This window comes from Anopheles cruzii, chromosome 2 (genome assembly GCF_943734635.1).
Source record: "Anopheles cruzii chromosome 2, idAnoCruzAS_RS32_06, whole genome shotgun sequence".
Lineage (NCBI taxonomy): Eukaryota > Metazoa > Arthropoda > Insecta > Diptera > Culicidae > Anopheles > Anopheles cruzii.
The window spans coordinates 35089387-35106973 of NC_069144.1; the positions used below are offsets into that span (position 1 = coordinate 35089387).

At 43.3% G+C, this 17587-nt stretch overlaps 5 protein-coding genes across 6 annotated transcripts in view; 2 read left to right on the top strand and 3 right to left on the bottom strand.

Annotated features, from left to right (window-relative positions):
• The window catches only part of LOC128268780 (dipeptidyl peptidase 4), a 13582-nt gene extending 11698 nt beyond the window's left edge, over nucleotides 1-1884 (bottom strand). The window contains exon 1 of one of the 2 annotated variants that reach the window (XM_053005997.1): nucleotides 1820-1884. The gene's annotated coding sequence lies outside the window, so the exon portion shown is untranslated. Of the gene's footprint in view, nucleotides 1-386; nucleotides 420-1819 lie in introns of those variants that run through there. The other variant, XM_053005994.1, reaches the window with a different exon arrangement.
• Nucleotides 1885-4998: 3114 nt separating this feature from the next.
• LOC128278086 (endoplasmic reticulum-Golgi intermediate compartment protein 2) lies at nucleotides 4999-11812 on the bottom strand. The gene is made up of 6 exons (XM_053016741.1): nucleotides 11659-11812; nucleotides 11427-11582; nucleotides 11084-11361; nucleotides 9986-10172; nucleotides 9796-9906; nucleotides 4999-5403 (listed from the first exon to the last, which is right to left on the bottom strand). Exons 1-6 carry the CDS (start codon nucleotides 11765-11767, stop codon nucleotides 5129-5131), a joined length of 1116 nt encoding a protein of 371 aa, XP_052872701.1. The 5' UTR covers nucleotides 11768-11812; the 3' UTR covers nucleotides 4999-5128.
• LOC128278085 (uncharacterized) lies at nucleotides 5998-7539 on the top strand. Its single transcript, XM_053016740.1, has 3 exons — nucleotides 5998-6037; nucleotides 6098-6388; nucleotides 6482-7539. The coding sequence occupies exons 1-3, from the start codon at nucleotides 5998-6000 to the stop codon at nucleotides 7537-7539; spliced, it is 1389 nt and encodes a 462-aa protein (XP_052872700.1).
• A 431-nt stretch (nucleotides 11813-12243) lies between the features above and the next one.
• LOC128277426 (60S ribosomal protein L22) lies at nucleotides 12244-13205 on the top strand. The gene is made up of 3 exons (XM_053015880.1): nucleotides 12244-12275; nucleotides 12552-12734; nucleotides 12824-13205. The coding sequence occupies exons 1-3, from the start codon at nucleotides 12264-12266 to the stop codon at nucleotides 13088-13090; spliced, it is 462 nt and encodes a 153-aa protein (XP_052871840.1). The 5' UTR covers nucleotides 12244-12263; the 3' UTR covers nucleotides 13091-13205.
• Nucleotides 13206-14030: 825 nt separating this feature from the next.
• Nucleotides 14031-14900, bottom strand: LOC128278944 (gustatory and pheromone receptor 33a-like). The gene is made up of 4 exons (XM_053017665.1): nucleotides 14622-14900; nucleotides 14436-14561; nucleotides 14191-14370; nucleotides 14031-14111 (listed from the first exon to the last, which is right to left on the bottom strand). Exons 1-4 carry the CDS (start codon nucleotides 14898-14900, stop codon nucleotides 14031-14033), a joined length of 666 nt encoding a protein of 221 aa, XP_052873625.1.
• Nucleotides 14901-17587: the final 2687 nt, after the last annotated feature.

A 17587-nucleotide genomic window follows, 5' to 3' on the forward strand; every position in this document is an offset into this window, starting at 1 on the left:
TCCGTGTCACTCTGCTTGTTTGCCGTCGTGCAACTTTGTTTGCTTCTAACTGCTAGCCATTCAGCCATTTTGCTAGAATACTGACGCGCCGCTGAAATACTGATTTCGTAGCGGAAGTTATCTAAACAGTTTAAGTTCTAGTAGCAATTTGCCATAGCTTTAGCTACTCGGAGGCCTAAACGTGATCTAGATGTGGCCAATTTTTCGCAAAGCGAAGCAAATCGCGAAATTCCTTTACATAATATGAACCCTCGTCGTCGTCCTGTTACCACACTCCACTTAGTTCTTTGCAGCACATTTTCGTGTCCTTCACATTGACGATAGCGGCAGGGCTTTCGGGCCTGCCTGCCTGCACTGGATCGCGACTCCAACGGCCAATTGCTTACCTCGTTCGATTACGCTTCCAAACGAGATATTGCCCATTCGATTGTGTCAGGAAGATTGCTGTTGGAAGAGTTTCCCGAACACAACACACTGGCCGCAGACACGTTTCAGCAGAAGAGGGGCGACGACGTCGTTATTTACTACTTCATTAGCGTGATACGGGTGGCGATAAGCGATGTGCTACGCGGTTCCCCCACGAATATGGCATCATCATATGAGAACCGAAAAAAGAATCAAACTAAAATAGAACCGACCCATCGAAACACTGTCGTCCGTCCACCGAGACTGCGAGCAGTCGACACTCAGGATTTATGGGCCCATCACCATCAACCATTCGTTCGCGCCGTTCGAGAGCGAGAGAAATGTCCACACAAAACTAAACATGGACACACACTCTCGTACGCACCCACAAACACACACTGTTTGCACGCACGAAAAATGAGCACGGACACACCGCAACCGCAACCGTTTCACGACGTTCTGCAATCCGTGGGAACACCGACACCGACTTTGAATCAACTTCCAAAACAGATTTACAGATTTGCCTAGCGGAACTAGGCCTGGACCCGCCGACGGTCAGTGGCTGTGATGGAACGCCACTTGTAACCCGCCCGCGCAGCTGTTTGGTGGCATTTGTTTTTCTTGTTCAACGGATTTTGGCGAGGCTCTCTATTCAGAAGGGTGGCCATTCGCGTCCTCCGGATGTCCATCCGGGAGCATGGTGGCGCTCGACGGTGCTGACTCTTTTTGCACGCACACAACACTTCACCGAAACGCTGAAGACCACAGGAAGCACCAGGCATGCGCCCTGCTCGGGGGAATCCGAGACGGGGAACTTCAACACCCCGAGAGCCCCGATCGAGGACCGGGATCCTAGGAAAACGCCGCGAGTGCAAGCACTCTCGCCAATTTCCGATACTGAACAATGATTACTCACTTCTATACTCTCCCAAATTCACTCTTATCGTGGTCACAATCTCACTACTTTCGCCCTGCACTACCGTACTGGCTGCTGGAGATTACTGGTATCCTTTCCGGCAGTGGACTTCGTCTCCGTCGTCGCCGTCAGATTGTGTTTCGATGATTTTCTCTCCTGTTTTGTAGCCTTCTCTTCTAATTATTCACCACGTTTCTCGTCGTCGTCCTGACAAAAACCTCTCATGTTGCCCGCCTCGGATGCTTTCGCCATGAAATTCCAATATCTGCTCCATGAGCAATCCGTTTCTTTCGTGGTGCTTCCCTTCAGAGCACGTGGAAATCGCAGAACATTTCAGTAATGGCACTCAATGGAAACACAAATTGCGGAAACTACCCATCGCCCTGGGACTGCTCATGGCTGCGGAACTGCACATCGGTGGCCCACTACACTGAAGAACATGAGTCGCGCAAGAATGACACCGACTGTTTGGCCTGATGTTTTAAGACACAAAATTACCTTTCATACCACAGCCGAGTTTTAGACCATCTCGTCACCAACGAAAAACGCGTTCTTCGGACGACGGTTTTCCATCGGACGCTCTTCAGCACACTGCGATGACCGAGAACGGCTTCTAGTAGCTAGTGTCTCTCTGTCTATACTTGTAGTAGTAGTAGTACTACTACTACTACTTCTGCTTTTGCTGCCGCTGATGGTGTCCCTGTGCTGTGCTCCACGAGTGCTGTTGCCAATTTGGCTGCTGCCGCAAGTGGTGGTGAGAAAATGTCGCCCAACGGCGATGAGGATTCTTCGCACCGCCCTCGCACCCCCCCGCTGCGCCTTGTGACGACAACACCGGGTTGCGACCCGTTTTTTCTGCCGAAACGCGCGTTCGTTTCTCATCGGTCGCGCTCTCCAAACAACACGCCGCCGCCACTGACGCCGAATGGAGAGGGTCACGCTTGCCGTTACAAGGGCTGCTTCCTGCCGCTTCCGGTCTAAAAATACGACCGTGACTCATCAGCAAGCCGTTGACTTTTTTCGAATCTGCCCTATGATCTATTTGATATTATATTTTCATTTTTTACTGCACCAGACGATTTTTTTATAATATATTTTGTGTCCTCCAATAGCCAGGTACAGGTCGCAATATGTTCTACCGAAAATGCGTCAAAACATGAATCTTCGCTTTAACCGGACAGCGGCAGGGAATCAGGGGTTTGTTTTTTTATTGACAAATGTGTAAAATTAGAATCACTCACGTGGAGGGTTGGTTGCCGGGTCACGACGAGAAATATACTACCCTGCAGTCATTATTCGTTTGTCCCCCACACGCCACCTGCATTGATTTCTTCAACCCGGACGCCTGCGAAAAGTTTTGCCGTGAAGCGGTTCAACCACCCTCACAATTTCCGCTTCGAAAGCACTGCGGACCTCGGGTATCCCGAGCCTAAGGCAGTCAAAGGTCACACCCTTGTGGACGACCTAATGGAAAGCGGTAGCTCCAACACCTGCGCTGGACGATGGACGATGGGAGGGTGAACGTAATCCGTGCCAAAATTGACCCGCAGTTCCAGTACATTGTGGTGCTATGTATCTTGTGGCCTCGGTCACAAATCCAAATGAAATGTGTAAAGTCACAGAGTACAGCAAACTCCGCGGGAACCAATGTATCCTTTCGTGTCAAACCGGTGAGAACACGCTATTGGACCTGGAAGCACCACGAACGATACGATTTGTTGCCACGTGTTCGCGGTGCAATTGATGTGCAGCCCAAGCATTGGACAACGTTTTGGGAGAACGAATACATATTAACGATCAGTGTAAGGCGAATAATTTCTCACTCACTTTAATAAAGAACTGGGAGTAAGAACAGAAACTGGGAATAACGCGTAACAGTAAGTAAATAAAACAAAATTTGTTTTCGTTCTCTCTCTCTTTCATTTTATATATTTATAAATAATATATCAGGCTGGGGAAAAAGTAATCGACGTTTTTTGCGTGTACTTCAAAACTTTTTTTTAAATGCTTCCAATTGTCCGATTTGCTTCAAATATATACCGTTTTATTGGAAAATTTGTTATCTTTCCAAAGATGGGCTTATAATGCCTCTCTTGTAAAAAGTTTACTCTTTATTGGCGAAAAACTCGAGCAATCCTTTTTTACAATCCTTTTTTGATCTCAGGTTTTCATCACTCAGGAAATTTTGTAGTGCACGAAAAAGGTGTCAATCGCTTGGTGCAAGGTTCGAACCATACGGTGGATGCATTAAAACTTACCGACCAAGCTCTCAGACTTTCTAGCGAGTCCCTAAAAACGTGCGTAACATTTCGTTGTCCTGGTGGAACACAATACCTTTTCCGTTGGCCGATTCTGGTCATTTCTGATCAATTGCTAGCTTCGAAAGGTGCAGTTGTTGACAGTAGGGATCTGAATTTAGTGTTTGGCCACACGGAAGCAACTCATAATAAACGGTTCCTTTCAAGTCTCACCATATACCCAGTAGAACCTTCCTAGCCGTTATTGCTGGTTTGGCCACCGGTTAAGCTGCTTCACCACGCTTAGACCGAGACCGATTTCATACAATTTTGTCGTAAGTGACACATTTCTCATACCCAGTGCACATCCGTTTAAGAAATCGGTCGATTTCGTTCCGTTTGGCCAAAACTTCGCAGATGGAAATTTGAACCATCATGTTTTTTGGTGTGAATAGGGTGGCGCCCAAACTTCGAGCTTCTTTGTAAATCCAGCTTTGTGCAAATGGCTTTAAGCTGTTCGATGATTGATCTTTAGCTCCTGGCCGATGTTCTGATTACTAACATGCCGATCTACTTTGATTATTTCTTTGATTTTATCGACATTTTCGATGACGTGTCTGCCTAGGCTTTAACATAAAAAATAACTGAAACGTGTCAACGAAACCACAATTTGACCCAGCTAGCTGTTAAAGTATCGGCACCGTAAACACCATGCGAAATTTCAGCGGCCTAGCTTGAATTTTCACCTTTATCGGACAAAAACTGTAAAACGTACCGAATTTTCTCTTAGTTGACCTCCATTGTTAACACCCTGTAACTCACAAATGAATGGAACAAACGAAAAACAATGAAAGCATTTTTTTAAGTGTAAAGTATCAGCTTTAAAACGAACCTAAACTTAAAACTGTACGATCGATACTTCACAAGATATCGATCACTGAAGGCATCTATAGTGAAAAACGTCGATTACTTTTTCCCCAGCCTTATATTATTTAATCTAAGCAAAAACAGTACAACTCTATAGATATCTGGACCAATAACAATATGATCTTAAATTGTTTAAAAACTTTTTATATTGTTTATTAATGGTTCGAATGTGATGATTTTATATGATATGAGGGAGGTGAATCAGAGCCATACAAATTTCGTAAGTCTCAAAAGAATAAAACGTTAAACGCCTGACGCAGCACTGTGAACCCTTCCTACGAGAAAGGAAGGAATTGAATATAAAACATACTCAGTCGAAGATACTTTTATTTTATATGCATTTAAAGATTTTTCATTGCAACAATGTTTCAACCCCGATAAATGTAAAACCTAACAAAAGTATCATCAGACATCAATTTATTAGGTTAACACTATCTTTTTTATTTGCTGTTACTGTGTTAAATTAGATTTTTCTTTCGATACGACCGAATAATCTTACACGACAGAAAAATATGGTTTACAAGTACCCACTTTATCGCACTCATACAATTTATTTCAGATCTTCGTTTATTAACCATAATATAAACGAAACGAAACTCTACTAAATTCTTCATCTCGTTTTAAGAAGGTTCCCTCAACGTTCTTAACTTACGACGATGGACCCTTTGAGGAATTTCTCATTCGGCACCAGGACCGCATCTTCCTTCATCGCGCCGCTGCTTCTGCAGCAGAGCTCTACAACCAGGTGCATGCCTTTGCTGAGCAGTCGCGAAATTACCACGATACCTGCGATAATCGACGATAGCCTGACGATAAACTGTGCAATACTGTCCCTATCCTGGCGTACGATCACCCGCAGCGCGGACATATCGTACTTGAAGTAAATGCCCGCGACGCCTTGCATTCCCTTATCAATATCTGAAGCAAAACAAAAGAGACGATAAAGAAGAGTGAAAAAAATGTTATACCAGCACTGTGCACGATGTGGGGGGTTTAGCACAGCGCCCGCGACATGCGTCATTTTGGGTGATGAAGAATAATGTGGAAAGAAGTTGCTAAAACGGCCCGATCGATTCACGGACCATTTCACCTTGGTCTGCGAGTACCGCTCGCGTGAAAAATATATCTCTACAAGCTATGCGATTGTGATTTACTTTATCAGCTGAAATCGACGATTCGCTTTATCGGTAGAGTTCAAGCGAAAAGGATTTAGTAGTTGTTTTGTGTGGTTCATATAGATATAAACTTTAGCTGCAACCGGCTAAATTCAACCAACCTGATTCTCCGATAACAGATTCTACTTCTTTTGTTGCAAGCTCCGGTGCAGATTAAAAGATAGATATAAGGAATTAGACTCTGCCCGATTCCGAATGAAACGTACCGCATATCGTAATGGCAAACGGGAAATTCTACCTTTTCACTCAGTCTTGTCGGTGCCGTCCATTAGTTCAATTATAAATCGCAGCCGTCACGTCCATTCGCATCACCGCCATTGTTGGTCTCGGTTACAACATGTCGGGGCTTGGTACACAACTGTCCTGCATTCTGAGTAGTGAGTGTTCATTCATGCACCCCTGTGATCTTCGTTACTTTCGGTATTACGCATTTGTAGGCGTGCTGCTGCTATTCTGCGGAGGAATGCATATAGGATGGAGTATTATGCACTTCTACATGAGCGGCAACAGCTGGGCGGTAGGAATTTCGGTGGACGAATACCGATTTGCGATTCTTTCGTTCTTCACTGGCTGTGGCTTCATAATACTCATCGTGGCGGCTACAAAACAATTTCTCCCGACGAGGATCTGGCTAGTGCTTTCTGCCTTCTTTTTCATAATTAACGGCGCTTTCTTTACGGCCATGCCGACTTACTACGCCGCCACCGTAGCCACGCGTATTATAGCAGGTGTGTGTGACAGCAAATCAGTGTGTCTGACCAATTTAATTGTGAAAGCGTTTCAAACATTATGACACTCGTTTTTGTATTTATTCCAAACAGGATTTGGTCACGGTATTTGCCATGTTGTGTCGATCATCTACGTTGGTGAGATTGCCTCGCGAAATTTACGCGGAAAACTTGTGGCCGTGCTAGTTTCTAGCATAATTGGTGGTATCGCGCTGTTCACGATTCTTTCTATGGTGACTACAAACCCAATTTTCTTCTCCGAGCCGAATATGCACGCGAACCGAGCGATCGGCATTGTAATCCTCTCGTTGAGCACCTTCGCTCTTGTTCCTGCGTGGTTCGTAGTTATCGAATCTCCTATCCACATCCTTACAACGTCGGGCAACGAATCGGAAGCTAGAAGTAACCTGATAAAGCTACGGGGCCTCAGCATGGAATCACCCTCGCTGATGGATGAGTTCGAAGACATGAAGACACTCGCGTCGGAGAGCGAAAGCCTTTCACCGTTTTTCCTTTCGCAGGGAAACTTTCCCCCGTTTCAGTTGACTTTGCTCATTAAATTGGCCAACTTACTATTTTTCAACTATTCGATGAATACGGCCAAAATGTCGCTCATGTCTCTCATGTTCACTCTGACACTGTTCAGTCATAACTGGGCACCGTCAATACTGATGCTAAGCAAGTTTTGTGGTTCTATCCTTGCTATCTTTATTATTGACGTACTTCCGCGGCGTTTCCAGTATGGCATATCGTCCACTTTTACCGGAACCTTCATGCTCGCGCTCGGCATTGTTTTAGCCACTTACGATTCCGTTGAAACGTGGGTACCACCTTTTCTTTACATAACCGCGGAAGTGTTCAACACTTTTGGCATGCTCCCAGTCTCAGAAATTATGCTTTCCGAGGCGTTTCCACCAAAAAAGCGAGCCTTGTCTGTGTCCTCTATACTAATCTGCGAATATGTTGGCCATATGGTGGTGTACATCATATACTTTAATGTACCGAGCACAATTGAAAACACTTACATTAAAACCCTGGTATTTTCGGGCGTCATTCTTCTTAAGTGCATCATTGCTGTTCTGACGACGCCAGACACCCGAAACAAGTACCCTCGAGAAGCAGTTCATGCGTATATGCATAAGAAAAAATAAACGACTTTTCACAATGCTCATAAACGCAAAGGTTGTGTTTTTGTAATCCAATTTAAAAAAACTGATAAATAGTGTAAAGCTTGGCCTGCAGCAAGCAACCCTTCGAGCGAATTCTGCGATAACAGATAATACTTTTTCTTTTATAGCCAGTAATGATCAAGATTACAAGATATAAGCAATCAGCCAGATTACGGGTTAAATGTGCCAAATATCGTGGAAGTAAACAAGAGTTATGTCTTCACGCTTAGTCGCATCAGTGCCGTTCAGAAGTTCAATTGCACATCGCATTAGTTACGTTACATCCATTGCGTACGCACCCCGTTATCTTCGTTGTCGATTACAACATGTCGGGGCTCGGTACACAACTGTCCTGCATTCTGAGTAGTGAGTGTTCATTCATGCGTTCCTGTGATCTTCGTTACTTTCGGTATTACGCATTTGTAGGCGTGCTGCTGCTATTCTGTGGAGGAATGCATATAGGATGGAGTATTATGCACTTCTACATGAGCGGAAACAGCTGGGCGGTAGGAATTTCGGTGCACGAATTCCGATTTGCGATTCTTTCGTTCTTCACTGGCTGTGGCTTCATAATACTCATCGTGGGGGCTACAAAACAATTTCTCCCCACGAGAATCTGGCTAGTGCTTTCTGCCTTCTTTTTCATAATCAACGGAACTTTCTTCACGGCCATGCCGACTTCTTATGGTGCCACCGTAGCCACGCGTATTATAGCAGGTGTGTGTGACAGCATATCAATGTGTCTGACCAATTTAATTGTGAAAGCGTTTCAAACATTATGACACTCGTTTTTGTATTCATTCCAAACAGGATTTGGTCACGGTATTTGCCATGTTGTGTCGATCATCTACGTTGGTGAGATTGCCTCGCGAAATTTACGCGGAAAACTTGTGGCCGTGCTGGTTTCTAGCATAATTGGTGGAATCACGCTGTTTACGATTCTTTCTATGGTGACTACAACCCCGATTTTCTTCGCCGAGCCGAACATGGAGGCAAACCGCGCCGTCGGTATTGTCATCCTCACGTTGAGCATCTTCGCGCTTTTTCCTACATGGTTCCTTGTGATCGAATCTCCTATCCACATCCTTACTACGTCGGGCAACGAATCAGAAGCTAGAAACAACCTAATCAAGCTACGCGGTTTCAGCGGAGAACCACCCGCCCGGCACAGAATCATAATTGAAGAGTTCGAAGACATAAAAACACTCGCGTCGGAGAGCGAAAGCCTTTCGCCAATCGTTCTTACACAGGGTAATTTCCTTCGTTTACAACTGACAATCCTTATTAAATTGGCCAGCTTACTGTTCTTCAACTATTCGATGAACATGGCCAAAATGTCGCTGATGTCTCTTATGTTCTCTCTGACACTGTTCAGTCATAACTGGGCACCGTCAATACTGATGCTAAGCAAGTTTTGTGGTTCTATCCTTGCTATTTTTATCATTGACTTACTTCCGCGGCGCTTCCAGTATGGCATATCGTCCACTTTTACCGGAACTTTCATGCTCGCGCTTGGCATTATTTTAGCCACTTACGATTTCATTGAAACGTGGATACCACCCTTTCTTTACATAACCGCGGAAGTGTTCAACACTTTTGGCATGCTCCCAGTCTCAGAAATTATGCTTTCCGAGGCGTTTCCACCAAAAAAGCGAGCCCTTTCTGTATCTGCTGTACTGATCCACGAATATGTCGGCCATATGGTGGCATACATCATATATTTCAATGTACCAAGAACTCTCGAAGCCATCTATATTGAACTCGTAATCTCTTCTGGCGTCATTCTGCTTAAGTGCATCATTGCTGTTCTGACGACGCCAGACACCCGAAACAATTACCCTCGAGAAGCAGTCCATGCGTACATGCGTAAGAAAAACTAATTTAATGTTACTGTAGCAAAATTAAAAAAACAAAACATAAAGATAACAAAATTTAAAATAAAAAAAAATGGTACAAAATATGGTAGAATTCAATCGACTCCGGAAATAATTGCACGGACCTGAAACGGTCCACGGTTCACACACATCATGCACCCACATTGTTCACGAAATGATTCGAAAACAGCGATAAGCAAGCACATAGCTCGGTACCGGAAAGAGATAGTTATCAAACGTTTAACTCAAACTTGGTGACTAACAACTGATAAGCGTACCAGAAGGTCGGGTTATCTATGTTACGTATGCTTTACATACAACCTTTGGTTATTGTTTAACATTATTGAGCAATTTGTTTTCTTACCAATCAGCTGAAAATTCTCTCGCACCGTGTACTGGTATGTTTTGGATTGCGAGTAAAACTTTTGAACATCCGTCGGCACAACTTCGATGAAATACTGCATCATCAGCTGACCTAAAGGGAACATTAAACTATTGTATAGTATTGCATAAATATTGTAATGTGTGTGTTGTTTAATCGTGGCGCATCATACCATTGTCGAAGATTTTTTCGTCGCCCTCTAGAGGATGTATAATTCCAGCGGTGTGATCACCGAAGCTAAAACGATTAATGCGATGCGAAAAGTTGGTTGGCGTGTTTGCAAAAATGCTATTCAGATGAATATGACCACGCGAAAAGTGAATCGTTTTGCCAACGGTAATGTGGAAGTTTCCGGCAACCTAAAATAAACCAAAAACGATTTCAAAACGATGGTACTCCTATCAGTAACTACCATTCATTCCCTATAAAACTGAAGCGGAGAACAATATATGCCAAGTGTGTAAGTTGAAATTGCCCGGTTGGTGTTTAAATGTTACTTTCAGAGGTACATCATTCGCTCTGTAATGACCGACGCTTCTCGAAGGATAGCATAGGCTTTCCACCAGTACTCCTTCTAAACACGTTAAAGGTGTATAAAGCGCCAACATATTTCTCGAATATTCCAGCATTGGTATACGAGTTCCACACGTCCTTTGTCGAACACTTGGCTAAGCTTTGAGTGGGCGCGGGACTCAACAACGTGGTCCCCCAAAGGACCTAACAGGTGTAGGGACCCTAACAGGTGGTTTGGCGAGGAGCCAACAATCCCGGCCAGGAAAAGTGTAATATTACACAAAGGAAAGAAACCCAAACACCTGGATGACCAAACTACGCTACGGAAAAGACTATGATCCCGATTACGACTGTTCATGGAACGTGCGCTCTCTAAGAACCGGGTCCTGACTCATTTGGAGCCACGCTAGATATGGAAATACAAGGAATGCGCAGATCGCTACCGACAACAAATGGTTGGTTTAAGCTTTTGCATTGACGGAAGAAGACAGAAATGGGACCAACATGGCAACGAAACAACAACGAACACCGGTTTTAATAGATTGCCTGAGAGGTAGGTGAAAAGTTTGGCATCAAATGGTGATTACTTCGAAAAAAATATATTTAAGCTCTCCTAAAACTGATGTGTTCTTTTCATCGACGACATCGGACAATTTCAATCCACACACCTGGTGTACAAGGAAACCTTTCCACTAACAACATAACAGAGTATGAAACGTTAGCGGATGTGTGTCACGAATTTCTCAGGTCAACGTACCTTGTTTAACGTGAGAACACCGTGAATTCGGCATGCGTCGTGCGGCGTCGTGGGTATTATCGCACGTTCGGGCATACTGTAAACCACAGCATGGTCCGATTTGTATAAAATCTCTGCTATTGAGTGATACTCGTTGCGAAGATATGAATTATGATGCTGCATATAGTCAAAATGAAAACGCTGGCTGGGGCAAAGCTCGAACCAAGTGTCCTCCTCCTGCAGCATTCCGAACGAAAACACATTTTGGTTCGTCGAATCTAGAATGTCTGCTCCTATCGCTGCCACGTAAGACACATATGCTATTAGGATGAGTTTTGTTGGATTAGGTGAGCTATTTACATACACTTGCAGGGCATCGCTACGGTCAGATCAATTTGCACCTTCAGTTTCGACTGCAAATCTGTATCCGGCACAAAGGTAAAAATCAATCGAGAGTCCAAATAGTAAGATACCTCAAAAAACACTAAAAATATGATCACCAGTCGGCTTATCAGGGAAACTGTAAGGTCGAAAAATTCGAAAGCTGTAGGAAAAATGTTTAACTGCTACACCGCAACGTGGAAAAAAAAACATACGCGTTCCTCCGACTCTCGTTGATTGTACAAATTCTTCCTTCACTTTGGGGAAAGCATCCAGCCGTGATACTGCATCAAGGGCTTGTTTCACACCTCTGTACCGCAGCATATCTTTTAGAGGTAATAATAAGTGATCAGTCGAACTAACTAACGAACAACGTTTTTACCGGAACTCAGAATCGCTACGATAAATTGTAAACAAACCCTGTTGCCGATAACGATTGGTACTTCACCATCGGTGACAGCTAAGAGATCAAGCCAGCGCCATCTAGGGGAAATAGATGAAAACAGCACCGAAAGATAGCAGAAGCGGGCACGATCGCGCACGATTAAAAGGGCAGTTCGCTACCACGAGTTGTGGAAAGAAGACATAATTCTGCAGCTCTTTAAATCTTTCTGGCGAATAGAAATAAAGTTCTAGCAAAACCTATTCATAACCGGTGGTAGTTATTCAGCGGACTCGACAACACCACTTAAACTCGTCAACTTGTACAAACCTTGTCAGACTGTCAAACCTGAGTATGTCAGATCGTGTCTCAGTGTTACCAACTGCGAAAAAACATTTGTCATACTCCTTCTTATTTCAGCTGTCGCCGGATAAAGCCATGGCTCCAGTGGTAAGTTTAAATAAATGTAAAAATTTCTATGTATCCTTCAGTAAACGATCGCAAGTTTGAGTGAAATGTGTTTCTTTCAATATGCTTGTTCATCATATTTAATGCCTCGATTCGTGCGATGCGTTGATAATAGAAAAAATCGAGGATTTAGGGCATCACGAACATGCACGTGTCATTGTGTACAACAGCTCACAGTACTTTCGTGTCGGGCTCATAGGTTACGGTTTACTTGATTGGAATGGCAATATTCTCACGTCCATTTGCTATCTGTTTCAGGAGAAAGCTGTCGCTGCCGTCAAAACCAAGCCTGGTCAAAAGGGCAACAATGCCTCCCATGTAAAAGGAGGCAAGAAAGTCCTGCGCGGAAAGGATGCCTCCAAGAAAAAGCGCGAGCATCTGCGGTTCGGCATTGATTGTACCAACATTGCCGAAGACAACATTATGGATGTGGCGGACTTCGTAAGTGTTGAGAAGGAAGCACCTTTTTCGATACATTCGACGCTGCTTCTGTCGTAATCGTCGTTGAACGTACTCTTGACTCTTTGCAGGAAAAGTATCTGAAGGAACGCTTTAAGGTAAATGGTAAGACCGGCAACCTCGGCAACAACGTTACCTTTGAGCGCCAGAAGATGAAGGTGTATGTCAATGCCGACGTTCACTTCTCCAAACGTTATCTGAAATACTTGACCAGGAAGTATTTGAAGAAGAACAGTCTCCGTGATTGGATCCGCGTTGTGTCGAACGACAAGGATCTGTACGAGCTGCGCTACTTCCGAATCAGCTCCAACGATGATGATGAGGAAGAAAACGAGTAAGACAGGGATGAATTACTATGATGAAGAAAATGTTGGAAATATGTCCTTGGGTGTTGTGAAGACCAATACAAAAAAGTGAAAAACCGTGCAATAATCATCGGTTTTTACGAAACGATCCATGCGTACCGTGTATTAAGTGAATATTGATTCCGAAAGATTCGTTCTGCCTTTGTTTATTTGTTGTTTTGTAATCAGTCTTATTCTTAAATTTCTGTTTTATCTAGCATTGTGCATAATTGCATGTGGTTCTTATGATTTGATATTTGCGGTTAGGCTATAACCGTAAGTCCCCCACAGATGCAATAGCAACTATCGACGCATTTGGTTCGTTAATAAAATAATCATCTATTGGCCGATTGTTTGCACAATCTTGCTATTTATTTCCAAAACATGAATGTGCCACGGCCGTTACGATGATTAAAAGCATACATCTAAAGAATGCGAAGAGTGCACAGTCAGTACATTTTCGATAGCTGTCTTCCCCATAAATCATGTTTATTAGATTATTTCTTTTCTCTAGTTTCTACCGAGAAAATATCTAACTGTCCAACGTTTTCATGGATATATTGCATTATCCACGCATTCAAACTGCTCGAGCCTCAATGCTTTAGTTTTTGTTTTAAATAGTGAAAAGAAGCAATTATGCACGTACCGATTTTTCGTTCACCTGTTCCGTGACCTCATTGTGGTATCTAAATAGCATATTCATTCCCCATTTATTGGTTTTATTGTAACTTCATAGAACAGTGTGTCCTAAGTAATCCTTTTTTAGTAGAAGTGATTTTCAACCTTTTATCAATGTTTTTCATTTCAGTTCTACTCGATTTCGTTATAATTTAATGCTCCAGCCAGCTTTTTTAATACACGAAATAACCTATAACAGAAGAATGGTGGAAAATATTCACCTCATTTCACACCATAATACACTCTTCAATAAATCCTAAAGTGTAGCCTTCTGTAGATCTTTCGACAGGTCGAATTGTAGCAGCACGATCAAGTATGACGTTGCAGCGCTAAATATCTGTAATGGTTACAAAAGTGCACAACAAACTAAATTAGATCAACGCATTGTCGTGCAACAAGTTATTCAACGATCCTACCGAGAAAATGAACGTAAAGTCCAGCTTGAACAGCCCACTGCCGTCGAAAAGCGAAACTCTTTTACGGTGCAACAACTGCAGTGCGATGGCTTTCGCTCGTTCAAAAAGCGGTTGATCATCGATGAAGATGTTTGATTTGTACTGCAACAGTTTGTGCAACAATGTAGCTGATTTGAAAAGCTAAGTAGTGGATCGTGTAAAAATTGATTAACAAATAAGAATTGAACCTCTTTTTAGTTACTTACTTCAGTATGTGTGGAAGCGCATACAATTAGCATGTAGTAGATAAGCAAACACCCAGGAATCCATTCAAAGCCATAACGAGCCGCTTGTACAATCAGATCCGTCATGTTTATGTTCCAGAAGAGTAGCTGCCATGGGTCATAATTACAATTTCAAGTGATTTCGATATAATTCACACGATGATTTACCTTGGTTTCGATGAAGAACGCAAATAGCATATTTACGAATGCTACTGAAACGATCGCTATCACCTGCAGCGAATATGCTGAATTGATATATTCCGCCAGTTTGGCCACATTCTCATGAATGATAAACATTTGTGTAAGCTGTTCGCCAGTGATATGTTCATGATTGGGAACCGACGTTCTTTGCTTTATAAAAGTAACCTTTTCGAAGATGTCCTTTTCGGCTGGTTGCTGACCACCGGCGTTTTGTTTCTGCAAGCTTTCTATGAAACCATCAAGCATCCTTTACACAACAAAGAACATTCAACATTCAATTGCAACTTCTATAATATCCCGGGTTTTCGTGCAAACAAACAGTTCTCACCAGTTTAGTTTGGTCAATATGCATTGTGTCGACTTCACTAATGTAGTAAACTGCAGAATCGTTACATGAAACAGCCAAAGTGGATAAACGAGTGCCACGAAAGTGAAGTAGTTGGCAGAACTGAAGGAAAAAAATAATTATTCATCAAAAAGAGGATCACAGAACATGTGTTACGCCATACTTGTACTGCGCGTAACCTTCGCAAAGAGACACGACGAATAATATAACCACTGACACTGGGACTAGTAGCGACCGCTTGGATGGTACAACCATTTTCCGGAACTGGTAAAAACGATCGTTGATTTTCCCCGTGTTCTCGTGGATTGCCGTTTGATAGCGGTACCTCATGCGATCGGTACGGAAAAGAAATATAACACAAACCACCGTTGCCAGAACACCGGAATATACATGAGTCATTTTCCCTACAATGGAAATTGAAATACGTTGAGTTAAAATATTTTTCGTTTTATCGATCGATGTACCAAACTTAAAGATGCTAGGACTCTTAATTGTTTGATCTGGGAGAAAAATCGTTTCCACCGACTTGAAGAACCCAACCAAATACGCTCCGAGTAGAAGAATGCTGTACAGCAAACGTAGTGGAGACAGGCTGGGACCTTTTTCATTGCCCTCTTTTCGATACGAGTCGTAAAGCTGCTGTCCGAAAAGCTGGAAACATAAAGTAAAAATATCACATGCGCCGACCCAGTTTGAATTAGTTCCATGATTTTGTAACAATTGTCATTTGAATTAAATTAAATCATTTGAACATACCTGGCCAACGTTAGTGGCAAAACCGTTCGATTTGTCCATCCTGGAAACGGAACACATCTATCTAGAAGGAACAGCATAGTGCACTCTCGCTTATATTGCTGACGATATCAAAGTGCGCTTATGAAATATTAATTCAACGCAAACCCATTACCTAATTGAGTAATAAATATTTATTTACCATGTCGTTTGTATAGAAACATACTCGTCTGAAATGTAGAATCGTCTATATCGTCCATCAATGTACAGTGTATCGTCCACAGAGAATGTTTTATTTGGCTATCATTAAAAGTATCAGGCCGCAGAAAATGGGTTTCGGTCACAATGATACTAAAATCGCATCGATGCTATAAACACAACCCAGTTTGTGCTTCTAAAATTAATAAAAACAGTAGGAAACTGTGAAGCTCGTGAAGAGTAGAAACAATACAAATCAAGTGTAGCGACCGTTCCCACAAAACTACAAACGGAATGGGTATACGATCATCAATGAGCCTTGAGCCGATAATGGTCAAGCACCGTTCAAGCGCGTCGTCCAGCATGCATCCGCTCATGTTTCGCATACGACACTTCAAATCTTCCGCGAAAACCCCGAGAACTCTCGAGTGTTGGACTCGACAAATACCGTTAAGCGTCTGCTCGCGTGCCCACGGTTGGTGGGAAACGTGTTTTTCCTACGGAAGAGAGAAAAAAACATCTCGCGAATGGGAGCTGCTGTTGCATTTACCCCTGGCCACAACGGTGCGTGCCGTTCTGGTATGTCTCGACTGCCAAAGTCCCATGGCCATCGGATTCAATAATTTGTGGAGAAAGCTCCCCGGATGTACCACTATCGTTCTGGTGTCACCCTTGGAGCAAAAAGTGATGAAACACCAACGGCCAACACCACAAAATCACGGCAGCACGATCGCGCGCAGGTGGAATGATCGCAAGATCGTTTCTAGAGCACCTCCGACTTTCACGCTGGCCATGAGTAGAAAGTAAAGTCTCTCGGCCAGGAGAAGATTCCGTTCGAGCACCTGTCCAGTGTCCAGCGGAAGATAAGAAATGGAAGAAATGTATATGCTCTCGGGTTCGCATACACGCGTAGATTATGCCCATGCACTCTACGGGAGAATTCCCGCGGGACGGTTTGTGATGAGGTATGCGTGAGTAATGCCAGCATGAATATTTGGTGAGTGGAGCTCCGCTGGCGGGGTCCAACGTTTCAAGTTCAAGTTCAGTAGCGTTTTGAGAGGAGATCGAGACGGGGCCCTGAAACAGTTGCTCCGGTTATTAGTAAGTGAACAGTGACTGAGCATCGATCCGTTAAGAAGTTTAAAAGTAAAAATAGCGTAAAAATAGCGTAGCGTCAAAATGCGTCTGTAAAGTATTATGAAACAATGTTCAACATTTTGAACTAACAAAACAGAGATTGGTCGTTGTCCAACAAAACGTGTTGTCCGTGATTAATATCGAAAGACTGTCCTATACCATGCCCAGGGAGAAAACTCAAATCCCATTTTCGGTTCCTGTTTGTTCCATATTTTCTGTCAACTTCATTTAACATTCAGATGGTCATAACGGGACGTGAAGAACGAGCCGGTCAGAAAGTGTGCCAAAGAAATCGCCGTTTGCGTCACGGAACTGCATCGATCGATTGAGGTGATCGTTCGTGGCCTTAAACCTGGACCGAGCATGGTCCAGAATCTTTTCCGTTTTCTCGTTTCGTTGAACACAGTGGTTTCGTGCGCCTCGGAGAATTCTACGATCGCTTAACGTGTAACGGTTTGGAGTGGGCTTCGTGTTTATTTAAACAAACCAGCTACCATGGGCAATTACAATATAGCATCGT

Bases quoted from the DNA above. Each gene is read 5' to 3' on its own strand.
- LOC128278085 (XM_053016740.1), top strand. From the start codon at position 5,998: ATGTCGGGGCTTGGTACACAACTGTCCTGCATTCTGAGTA. The intron at 6,038-6,097 runs GTGAGTGTTCAT...ACGCATTTGTAG, and splicing joins ACTGTCCTGCATTCTGAGTA to GCGTGCTGCTGCTATTCTGC. The intron at 6,389-6,481 runs GTGTGTGTGACA...TATTCCAAACAG, and splicing joins AGCCACGCGTATTATAGCAG to GATTTGGTCACGGTATTTGC.
- LOC128278086 (XM_053016741.1), bottom strand. From the start codon at position 11,767: ATGCTGCGGTACAGAGGTGTGAAACAAGCCCTTGATGCAGTATCACGG. The intron at 10,173-11,083 runs GTACGTTGACCT...GGTTTATTTTAG, and splicing joins GTGTTCTCACGTTAAACAAG to GTTGCCGGAAACTTCCACAT. The intron at 5,404-9,795 runs GTAAGAAAACAA...GTTTTGCTTCAG, and splicing joins AGAGAATTTTCAGCTGATTG to ATATTGATAAGGGAATGCAA.
- LOC128277426 (XM_053015880.1), top strand. The intron at 12,735-12,823 runs GTAAGTGTTGAG...GACTCTTTGCAG, and splicing joins TTATGGATGTGGCGGACTTC to GAAAAGTATCTGAAGGAACG.
- LOC128278944 (XM_053017665.1), bottom strand. From the start codon at position 14,900: ATGCTTGATGGTTTCATAGAAAGCTTGCAGAAACAAAACGCCGGTGGT. The intron at 14,371-14,435 runs GTAAGTAACTAA...TCCACTACTTAG, and splicing joins GCGCTTCCACACATACTGAA to CTTTTCAAATCAGCTACATT. The intron at 14,112-14,190 runs GTAGGATCGTTG...TAACCATTACAG, and splicing joins ACTTTACGTTCATTTTCTCG to ATATTTAGCGCTGCAACGTC.